Genomic DNA, 12,120 nt, shown 5'->3' with positions numbered 1-12,120 from the left:
AATACTATCAGATATTTGTAACAATTGAAGACAATTGAAGAAATATAACTAATTTTGTATATAATTAACATTATGTTGCTAGCATTGTGTTGTTAGAAGTGGTCTGAAATATGTGTAATGTAGCAACAAGCCCTGGAATACTCATACAAATTGAAATCCACTTCTTACATGTGGCTCTACATTGGCAAAATGTCCCTCAAAGCAATAGCCAATTAGCAGATCTTTTAACTTGAGGAAAACATAAGTCCTCTGTAAGAAACACAGAGTGCAAATTTGCAGTTTAACTTACTATGAAGTCTCATCAGCAGGAAATTGTTATTTTTGATCTTGGAAAAATGCTTGATGAGATGAAAGAGTTGACTTAAGTGGAAACTTGCTGAAGAGCACAATAATAGTTAAAAAAAAAAAAAAGTTGACATAATCGGGCTGTAGGAATACAGGCTTTAAATGGCATTAAATTTTAATTTTTATTGTAATCCCTGATTGTAATCAATGTAACGTGATTTTCAGAAGTTCTTATGATGATTACTTAGAAACTCAGCAATCATTTCTGAAAAGCCCTCTGTAGCTTCTTTTCAAGACTATCTTCCTCTGCTGCACAACTGTATCACTCCATGGTTGGAATATTTTTCTATTATTTTAATGAAGAATGTGCAAAAATACTGTTCTGTCATAAAAACTAATTTTGTATAGACAGTAATTACATAACTGGCTTATTTAGCAAACATTTTGTTAACCCTCAGCTAATGGATTTCAGGCCCCAAGCACTGGATTCAGACTGGAAGAACAATTGCATTTGGTCATGCTTTCCTTTAATCCAAGTTAATTCCAGTGGGTTTATGTAACTTCTGGATAAACTTGGTGAAATATATAGTCTTAAGTGTACTGTTTTTTTAGATCCTTACATTCCAGATTTCAAAATTAAAAAAAGTATATTGGTGTTTTCTGAAATTGTATTAAGGGGGAAAAGCTCAAATTAAATTGCTTATCAGCAGTAATAGAATGAAACATCTGAAAATGACGATGTCAAGGTGCTTTGTGGAAGCATAATTTTCAAGTAATGAGATCACAGGAAACAGAGGGTTTGGAATGTTGAAGGCAAAGCCCATTGCAGAATCAATGCTAGAACTTGATTCTCTTGGTTTTAAATTCCGTGCTTTAATAATTACATTGTAGGATCTTCCCAGCATAGTTTGTAAGCCTTATGTGTGTCTCCTTGTATTATGTAGGGAAAAATCCTACTGTATTGAAATTGAATATTCTAGAAATGTTTCAAATTCCATTTAGTGAAGAGAGATTGAGTAGAAAATCCAAAGAAAAGTGATAGCTATTGAATGGCATTACAACTATATCCCAGAGCAACAAATATTACTATTTTTCCTCATTTGAACCTCATTCATGAGAGTTTCATTGTTAACTTGATCCAGATGACAGATCAAAGCATAGTTGCCTATTGCCACCTTGCTAAAATATTTTTTTTAAAGACGGTTTTAATATTATAGTTTTACAGTTACAGATTGTTGTTAAGCTATTGAGTCTGTTGCCAGTCAAAGACTTTCATTTCATTTCTGTGGATCCTTACTTAAACTTTACAGAATTTTAGAAGGACAAGAAATATCTGTCAGTTTTTGTACAGAGCTTGATCATAAATTTCTTGGTAAGTGAGTTAGAAATTCAGTTACACATACCATTCATGACCTTGACAGCTTAGCAAATAGTGATACTGAATGATCAAAGACAACTGTTTTGAGCACCACGAGTTAATATACCTGTGCACCTACATTTAAGCCACTTCTAAGTTCTCTATCATTCCTTTGTTTGTTGGTTTTTCCAAAATATATGCAACATTTATTGAACATAACAATAAATTTAAAGGAAAAAAAAAGTAAAGAAAACAAACAAACAAACAAAGAAACACCCTGAAGAAAATTTTCAGGCTAAAACTAATAAAGATATACATTGCCTGTAGGAGATGCGGTTTATATTGCTGCATTTTACAAGTTTATTTTTACTTTCATTTCTTATATAAATTCTAATTAAAGCAGGTTCCTTCTTGGGTGTGGGCCTGGTGTTCACCAGGCATTTTCAAAAAAAGTTAATGATAATTTTGTTAGGGACATGCCTATTCAGCATGTGATGAATGGTTAAAACAGGAAATTAAAAGTTGTAGCTTATCTATTTTAGTTTACCATTAACTTCAGATAAAGGTCCAAAACCAAACTGACATATGCTGAAAATGGCAGAGGAAAAAATAATCATGTTCCTTGCCTTTCCATTATTTTTGTATCAGATATGTTCCATACAGGAAATGTACCCTAAACTGCTAGAGTTCACAGATTCAACCTGGCATACTAATTCATGTTAACTTATTTCACATTCATGTCAAAGACAGAATGTAAGATTTTGCTGTCAATGTCTGTGTTAGAATGCAGTGCACATCCATTGGCAATGTAAAAGGAAATGAAATAAGGGAGGGGTTTGGAAACCTCAGTCTCGGGAAAATGCTTGAGGCTGCTGAGAGCCAATTCTGAAGTCAAATGGGTCGCCTGTTCAGTATTTCTCTGCAAGTCTGTGTATCACAGTGCTTCTAATTTCAGAAAATCCAACTTATGCTGCAGCTCATCACTCTTTCAACCACTAGTGAAACTGGTTTTAATTTGTAAGAAAGAGCTAAAACTGTGAAATTGTCTAAGCAGCTGTGGATCTAAAGCCTTTGCTATATTTCACTGATGAAGAAAAAAATCTTATGTACATAAATTCGTATATAAATGTATGTGTATACATAAGCACACATAAAAACATAACATTTATAAACCTAAAGCCATATGTTAATATGCTGGACAACAGGACAAACTAAGTGCATAGCTCTGAATTGTGATAACAGCATGATCACTGAGACTGTTGAGGAAGAAATTCAATTTAAAAAAAAAAAAAAGCCCATGACTTCCAAGAGGTCATTTCTATTCATGCTGCTGACTTAGACTTATTCTCTGTTTTTATTGAAAGTAGCCCATATCTCCAGTACAGATTGCAAAACAAATCTGCTCTTTTGGAGGAAAAATTACAATGAGCACAAGACAAGATGTGGTGTGAAGTTCTGATTCAACATTTATTTTGGATTTCATAGTTTTTTTGAAACATGGTAACATCTTGATTCATGCTCATCTCTAGAAATATTACTGGAGTAGAATGAGTTCCACTGTAGGAAACTGAGAGGCATGAACTTATATTGATTTGGACATATGTGATATACACAGAGAAATCAGATTAGAAAAAGTTTACTATGGAAAGAAGGTCAATGGTTATTATAAATGAAAACAAATAATGCAACTATTGAAAGATAACCAAAATTTTGCAAATAAATATTCTTCAATATTCTGTTTGATAAAGCAATTGACAAAGAGGTTTCAGGAAACTGTAGTGTCATCTGTGTCATGCTCTATATCAATGGATTTGTATTTAAGAATGTAAGAAAGAATGATTTCTTACTTCACAGAATGTTACATAATTTGCAATGATACATCTGGAAACTACACAACATGTGGTGTAATTCATGTAGAATAACAGATGATGCAGATTAGATTTGACACAGCTTAAGTGTGTGCACAGTTTTTATGAATTGCAAATTCCAAGTCTGAGTTTCCAAACAACCCTTTAAAGTCATATTTAGGGATCTGTTTCAAAAGTAATATAAGAAAAAATTTTGTATATTTTTGAACATGAAATTTTCAAGTATGCTGAAGCTGACGCCGGAAATTGCAGCATTATCAAGCAAGCAGGTGGTACATTTCCCCATCAGTCAGCACTGAAGTGATGATCTTATTATCCTGTTATAGGACTGTGATCAGGAGCAGTTGCTGTCTGTCTGATGAACCAATGTCCTAAAACATACAGTGAATAAAATCCCCTTTCTGTGTGTTGATGTGTGTGCTTATATGTATGTGTAGGGGTGTGAAGCCCTGGAGTCCTGAATGAGTTCCAGTGTGGCTAATTAATTTCTTCCTTAAATAAAAATATACCTGTCATTTCATCGCCTACTAACCATTAAAGGAATTAGCAAGGGAAGCAGATGGAGGTAATAGTACGGAGTTTTACTTAGAAGTACATGAAAGGGATTTTATTGTTACTCTTAATTTTCAGTTTTGTTCCTCCTCCAGCAATCCTCCGACTTATCTTTAGAAATCCAACTTGGAAAAGTTTGAAATCATCACATATTTTGTACTCTTTAAGTGGTAGGTAAGCATATCTGGAAAATGTAGTTCACTTTTGAAGTACTCTTTGACAAAGTAAAAAGAAACAGAACGTGAAAATCATACCAGTTACCATTGTGAAGCACTAACAAATAGAATGAAAAAGCTATTAAGAAAAAAGATACATATTTAGCATAATTTTAAGAAATGAATAAGAATAAAAAATCATATAAATGTATGCACAGTTTGATGATCGTATGAGTGGAAAGCAAAATCAACTTTTCATTTTTCTTTTTTCCATTTTGCATTTCTTATGTATTTTGCCTCCCGTGTAGAACAACTAAAGGCAGTCTACTGCAGCATTAACGCTTTCTTTGTGCACATTCACATTGTGCTGCAATCTGGCATCCAAAATGAGGAAACATTAGAAGTGGTTTATTTATATTTCAGCACCAAATTAGAAAGATGACATCATTCATTTACAGTTATCCCATGACACATCTAATCCCCAACACCTCATTACAAGGGACACTTTTAGGATTGCATATATCATCTTGTTTAACTTTTGCATTCTTTTATGGGATACAGTTGAAAGGTAGGAAATTTAAGGCTGTTCATTGATAAGAAAGTAAACTGATAAAATCTTAGGAGCTTCCCCAAGAGGCAGAATATTACAGTGTTTACAGTAGGTGGGTAACTATTTGTCTATTAATTCTCCGTCTTTTCCACTATTGTTCAAAAGGACTTCCTCTTTGAATATCAAGGTGAACAAGTTAATGATGATTCAGATCGAGTTGGCCTTGTGGCAAAATCAGCAAATTTGTGACTAAAATTCATACTGGTCAAAGCTTCTGTCTTCTTAATCAGGATGGAAAAAATGGAATTATCCCATCTGTGCAGAAAATAGTGTTTAAAATTATGAAATGATACCCTACAGATTACCTGCAATTCCTGTTCAAATTAATTTACCTCCTGACCTATGGATGAAATCCATACTGTAAGACGCAGGGAAGGTGCTCATAGCAAAGGTGCTATAGTGATGCTTAGAAAGCCACTAACTGGTTAAAGCACATACGTATCCAATCTGTCAGTGTTCCTCTGCCTTGTTATTGTGTCTGCTGTAGGTGCTTTTTCTTTTAAATCTCACTGTGAACTGAGTGCTAGTGCCCTCCTGAAATCCGTCCCCCAATAGTCATTATGTGCAGTTCTTGAGAAGCATTATGATATTTCAAAATAAAATTAGTTGCAAAGAAGACATCTTAGGATTTTGTGTGATCCCAGTGGTTCATAGTTTTCCTCTCATTACATTTTTCTTATAGCGCAAATATTTTGTAATAGGAATATTTGGTTTTCTCTTTGTTTTTTTTTTTAGACTTCAACCTTTCCTTTAGCTGTCTATATAGTGCTATTTCTGTATACCTTGAATAAAATCTTCAATTTTTGACAGAGGTCTCTGAAAGCTCTTGGCATTTTTTCTAGGGATTTATCAATGCAAAAGTAAAACTTGATTCAAGGTTAACAAGTTTTCCTGAGACAACCTTCAGTCCTACTAACAGAAAAAATAAGTGCTGTATACACTAGTATTGGGTGATTAGGTAGTAAGATATTTTTGGTGCCATTAACAGGGTTTTATTATTTTAGTCTATGTATGTTATGGTATGGAATAATTGTAGTTATGATAAAGAGCAAGGGTGTATCTTGTTACCTCATGGTGACATGAGATTTTATTATCTGTACAAAGCAGTAACTGAAGCATAGATGTTTTCAAGATCTTTATCTAAGACTTACTTTCATTCTGTGATGTGTGAAGTCCCATAATCACTATTTTTCCTAAGCAACTGTGTCTGTATCAACTAGACTTCAGATTCTTTTTACTATCTAGCAGGGTGATGCTTGCTTACAATAAAGAAAGAAAAATTAAGCCAAAGTTTATTTTTCACATAGCTGTTCATGTTTGTTGTTGACTTGCCTTGATAGATAACTGTAAATACTTGAAGCATGCTTAATATTCCTGCTAGTGAGATTTTGGAAGTTAATTATTGAAACATAGTAATAAACTGGAAAATAGGCAACTCCTCTAAAGTAGTAAATTTAGAAAACTTGAATGTTTTCATTGACACCTTTCAAACATAACATCCTTAATCATGTCCTCTTCTGATTGTGTTATTCTACGTATGTGAAAACGTACAGACAGATATATTCACATGCTTTGTTATCTTTTTCTATTTGTTTCCTCTTCTTTCTGAGCCAGTAGTCCTGACTTATACTGTTAAATCCTTGCAGCTACCAAAAGAAAGAGTGAACAAAGAGCTGAGATCTTGCCAAAACACTATTAGATTAATAAATTCCAACATGTAATAAATTGTTTCATTGTCCCTCTTAAACAGACACAAAACAGAATGAAACTAATGGCAGATAACTATGATGATGACCATCACCACTACCACCATCATCACCACCATCACCATCACCGATCTCCTGGGAGGCCACAACACTCCAACCACAGACCCTCTCCAGATCAGGTTAGTCACTTCTTTTCTCAGCTTCTCTTTAAGAATTTTACAGTTTTGATATTTCAAGGTGAAGCAAATATCCCACAAATAAAATGAGCAATATTAGTGATGTGTTCTTTGAACAGAGACTAGTAGGTCTGGCATTTGTTTCCAACCCAGAAAGAATCTCAATGTTATGTCTGGGATCTTATATTTCTCTATCTTTTAAAAAAACATTTCACAGGTACTTTTTAAGCATTTCATGATTCAACTTTTTAATAAGAAAAGCATTGAAAATTTGCATACTTAAATTGATTTCAGAAGTATGCAATTTTTGGGAGTTTTTGGGAGTTTATTTAAAGTAAATGAAGAAATAATTAGTGCTTTAAAACTTATGCAGTATTTCCATTTGGTATCTTGTAAACCACTGGTTCTAAGCTGTTCATGAAAATATTTTTTCATTATTTAACGCTATAAAGCTATAAAATAACATGTATAGCTTAAAGTGAAGTGACACATTTTTCACTAGGCACAGTAAGCAAAATTCCGGAATGTTTTATTGAAAAAATGCTTATGATTCAGTATTCTTATAATATTAGTCTTCTTTGAGTCCTCTGTTGCAAGACTATCTTAATGAGATGGTCTTAAAAGATTTGTTGATTGAACATGCTAGCTTTGAAATTTTTCCACTCAGTAGAAAAAATAATATCCCCAAGCCCAACACTGATTCAACTTTGTGAATTTCAGTATTTGTTTATAAATAAACACAAATTTTGTAAATCTATCTATTTTGGAACATCTATTTTGGAAATACATAACTCATTTGATTTTGTTGATAATATTTTGTAATGTTAATGATTTGAATGTTAAGGGAAAAGTAAAACACAGAATTAATAAAACAAATTCATTAACGTAGTTTTAAAATGATAATATTTACACAATATTTGTTTGGAATTAAGAGGTCATGATATTCAGTGGTTTATTAGCATTACAGCACTGCCCTTTATAATATTTCAGTGTAGTTCTTCAGATAATGCTTCAGTTCCTTTGAAAGGTGGAAATTTGCTAAGTGTCAAGTGTACAGGCTCAGTACTTTTTGTTTTAGACATCTGAGTGAAGCAGATACTTTGACCAAAAATTTTGTTGTTTTGATATTCTTGAAACAGTAACTATCAGAGCTGTTCTTTCTGGAAAGCTTTAAGATCAGATCCACCAAAAATAATGTATTTTTCATGTTTCAAATTTATAGTATGGAAAATTACACTTTAGTATTATTACAGTTATTAACTGTGGTAGGATAGTTAATAGATTTAACATGTTGTCATTAGAAGGTATCGAAAGTAATGAAATTTCTCTGTTATGTATCTATCCCAGTGCATCCTTTTTGCTTTGCTTTGCTCTATAGTTTTTACTAATCATCATCTGATTGGTGATTTCTGTCTTAAGTTACATTCTTGAAGTTATGATCTATCATTATGCACTCACATTATTCTTGTATTCTTTCCTAGGTGGCCCCTGGTTTTGGGCCACAGTCTAAAACAGGAGGCAGGTCTAGATGGGTCTTACATAGCACAGAGTTTCTAAATATAGTTTGTATTTGTTAAGGACAAATGATGTCAAGCAAATCAAATTTCCTTTCAAAGGGTTAACTGGCTTTGTGGCGTAAGAAGAAAATTGTAGCTGTGACAAACGTACTTTGAATTCATACGGCCTTTGTTGCTGTTCCATCATATATTTGTAATAACTACAGTAGTTATAGTAAAATACAATGTAAAATACATTAAAACAAAAGCTATAACAATAAATGCTATCATTTGAGTGCTAATGAATATGAAATCAGGATGGGATGTCCATGCAACTGATAGATATAATATGCTACAGAAAAATTTTCAGTTATTCATTGTTGGACTGGAGGAACGTTTACAGCAGGTTGCTAAGAAGTATTTCCTATATCCAATTCTGTGAAGTACTTTTTTAGAAATTATTTCAGGGATGAAATAGAAAGAACATGAAAATTGTTGGTAATAAACCAGGATGCAAGAAGCTACAGATATAGCAGAAGCAGATAAGGTGCTCAGTAAACTGTCTCAATGAGCTGTAGAGAAAGTCTGAAATATATAATTTGAAATTCAGTAAAGACAAATTCATTTAGACGAGAGACTTCACATGTACTGAGGCAATATAATGGAAAAAAAAAGAATCTGTATTTCAAACAGTATGCAGCAATGATGGAATGCCATTGCAATGAAGTTAGATCTAATTCTGGGTAATGCTGGAGAAGAAGCAGGAAGTAATTATTCTGTTCTTTCGAGCACTGGTGAGACTTCATCTGAAAAGCTGTATATAGTTGTGAACACCGTGCTTTAAGAAAGATAGACAAATTGGAAACGGACTAAAGGAGAGCAATAAGAATGATAGGAGTTTTAGAAAACATGACCTATGAGGAAGGCTTAAAGAACTGGATTTGTTTAGTCTAGAAAGTACTAAGAGCAAGTCATAAGTCTTCTAATATAACAATAATGTTGTTGTAAAGAGGACGATGATCAGTTGTGTTCCAGTGCCCACTGGAGAAAGAGGAGTGGTAATTTATACCGGCAGTAACTGGGTTATTTATTAAAAACAAACAAACATGCCAAAAAAATAGAAAAGGAAACCAAACCAGTTTTTTTAGCTATAAGTGTAGCAAATCTGTAAGTCAAAAGAAACATGAACATTCTTTATTACGGACGTAGCAGAAACTCCTTTCTTGCAGACTTTTAAGAACAGGCTAGACAAATATCTGTTGCACATGATAGTTGTTTTATTTCATCTTAAGTTTGTACACTGGTTGGAAGAAGTTTTCTTCTGAGGTATTGCCATCCCTAAATTTCCAGACTCTGTGAGCAGTGGATTAACCTAGCTAATGTTTAATTCTGAAGTAAAGAAATAGGAGTTCCATAGCAAAATCCTTCCTGAAATAAATTTTGGGGAGCAGCAAAATCAATATGTAGGAGTGAACTCAAGTCACTTCTTTAGCTTACATTTTTAAATCATGGATTTTATTTTTTTACTGTGTTGTATTATTTAGTGTTCCATACTGCACCTTTTTTTTTGTCCAGCAATTTGATTGCCATGTGCCATGCAAACTTCTGTTTTCCATTCAATAGCATATTATGCATTGATTCTCTAATAAGAAGACACTTTTTATTTTACTAAAAAAAAAAAAAAAAGAAAAAAAGAAAGTGGTGAATATTGTAACATAAAGACCACTTAATTTTGTAGATGTTGGGAAGGATTTTGAAAGTTTCTTCAGGAATCTCAGAGAGAAAGAGATAATTTTGAAACATTGTTCATATTTATGGATTATATTGGAATTTCTAATTTACGTTGCTACATTTCTGTGAGTCTATATCTGCTTTAAAGATCTTGATGTACCACTTGCTTCTTGGAGGAAAAATACACAGACATCCTACTTTTAACAGGGTGCTGTTTGGTTCAGCTATTGGTATTTTCTTTCAGTGCTCATGTGTTCATTATAACTGTTACTCAGTATCTTATTATAACTGGCAATGAGCTGAATGCAGCAGCATGGTTTTGGAATTTGTAAAGGATTAGACCTCTGACTTTTCTTGAAAGAACTATTTGTGTACTGTTTTCAGATATAATTAATGTAAAAAACTTATTTATTTTATTTTATTTTATTTTATTTTTTATGTGATCAGATCTTCTGAATACTGCTAGGGAACAAAGCCAAGTTTCCAGCATTTTCTTACCTTTGTCCCCTCTTTTTTCCAAACTGTTATTAAGGGAAAGATGTAAGTTGGAAAACCTTTTCACCCATATTCACTTATTATCAATTTTCCCGCATGTTTTACATTTCTTGCTATCTCAGAAACACTTCTTATTGGCATGAATGACAGACCTCTAATTGCAGAATGGTCTCCGTGTAAAGCAATTGCATTTTATTTGCTATTACTTGTTCAGATTCATGAGAGCTTTCCTATGTGGCCCTAGGTCCAAGTTGCTGATTGTGGACTACATAGTATAAAATATACTTTACTATTTTAATTACAACTGGCATCTCTACATAAAAAAAAAAAAAAACAAACAAAAAACCCACACATTTGTGTGACAAGGATATAGCTCAGTTATACACACCCACCAGATCAGGCTGCCCATTGCAGCATTCAAGGATGTCTTTTGTTCTATCCTCCTTAAAAAAATGGGAGAATTTGATAAAGCACCTACACAGTGGAAGACTAAAGGTATGAGATGCAAAGAATTTTCATAATTGAAGACTTTATTGCCAATCCTGATGACAATAAGAACTGTCAAATCTTCTTACTGCTCATAGAACTGGAGATTTTGAGATGCATAAAATGCAAAATGTTTCTCATTTCATGTTTCCCGAATTCCCAAGCTGTAGTTGAATCAAAGTTGTATGTTTTGTTCCATGGTCACCAAGGCTACAAAGCCATTTTAATTTTGTTTTATGATGAGAGATGATATTCTCATAAAAAGGATATGGATTTTGAGAAAAGATGAATATCATAGGGTGTACCATAAGCCTGTGTAGGAATTGGCTCCTTTCCAGAAGGTTGGCGCTGCTCTCAAAAGGTATAACTGAGGATGGAATATCACATGGTGTTGTTAGCATATAGCATGTCCTTTTACATCTTTTAATCCAATCTGGCTACATAGAAATTGTGTTCATATCTAAAACATTTTTTATGGCCCTTCTACAAGGGAGTAGTGTTTAGAGTTAGTTTATCACCAATTCACCATCATGATTTTCATTACTCTGAAGTCTCATAAAGAGGCACAAAAAGAAAAGTCCTCTCTAGGACAGTCAGAGCGTATCCATGAAGTTTCCACTAATGCCATTATTCAGTCAGAAACTCAGTTTACTTCTACAGAACTGTCTACCTGACATCTTAGTATTTGAATCCAGTTAGGTTTTTAAGTATGATGGTAGTTTCGTTAATTTGAGAAAAGAAATTTAATGCAGTAATGCATGAATGGTGTAAAATAGTAGTATGCCACCAAAAGTAACTTCTTGAAGAAGACTATAGGCTCTTTAAAAATTATTGATTTGAGAAGTAGTGACTGATCTTGGCAATAAGATATCAGTTGGAGCTGCTGAAAGAAGATGTGGAAAATACCAAACAATTCAGATGGGATTTTGTTAGAGCTGTATCACTTTGAAATCAGAGCCATGATATAGTCAAACAATTGTTATTTTGGTGTCTGGATTCTGATCTGCAAATCACCACGTGGATCCATGTATAATTTTAAAGGAAAAGGAGTACATGCTACTTTGTGTATTTTGGCAGCCCTGGCTATTAGCATAATGCCTTATATTCTGTGGCAATACTGGAAAGCTGCCAATCTGAAACTCCTGAATGGGCCTCAGGAATGTTGAAACTGGGATTTATCTTTAAAAAAATAAACAACACAAT

General features: G+C 33.2%; 1 protein-coding gene across 14 annotated transcripts in view; it reads left to right on the top strand.

Annotated features, from left to right (window-relative positions):
* ERC2 (ELKS/RAB6-interacting/CAST family member 2) overlaps positions 1–12,120 on the top strand; it is a 426,293-nt gene that overhangs the window by 295,601 nt on the left and 118,572 nt on the right. For all 14 annotated transcript variants that reach the window (XR_003077468.3, XR_003077467.3, XR_003077466.3 and 11 more), the window contains one exon: positions 6,578–6,712. Coding sequence is in view for 2 of the 14 variants with exons in the window: in XM_040646769.2 (XP_040502703.1) it covers positions 6,578–6,712 (135 nt within the window). In the remaining 12 variants the exon portion in view is untranslated. The remainder of the gene's footprint in view (positions 1–6,577; positions 6,713–12,120) is intronic.

This window comes from Gallus gallus, chromosome 12 (genome assembly GCF_016699485.2).
Source record: "Gallus gallus isolate bGalGal1 chromosome 12, bGalGal1.mat.broiler.GRCg7b, whole genome shotgun sequence".
Lineage (NCBI taxonomy): Eukaryota > Metazoa > Chordata > Aves > Galliformes > Phasianidae > Gallus > Gallus gallus.
The sequence above is the reverse complement of the archived record's forward strand: the minus strand, read 5'-3'. Positions and strand labels throughout refer to the sequence as shown.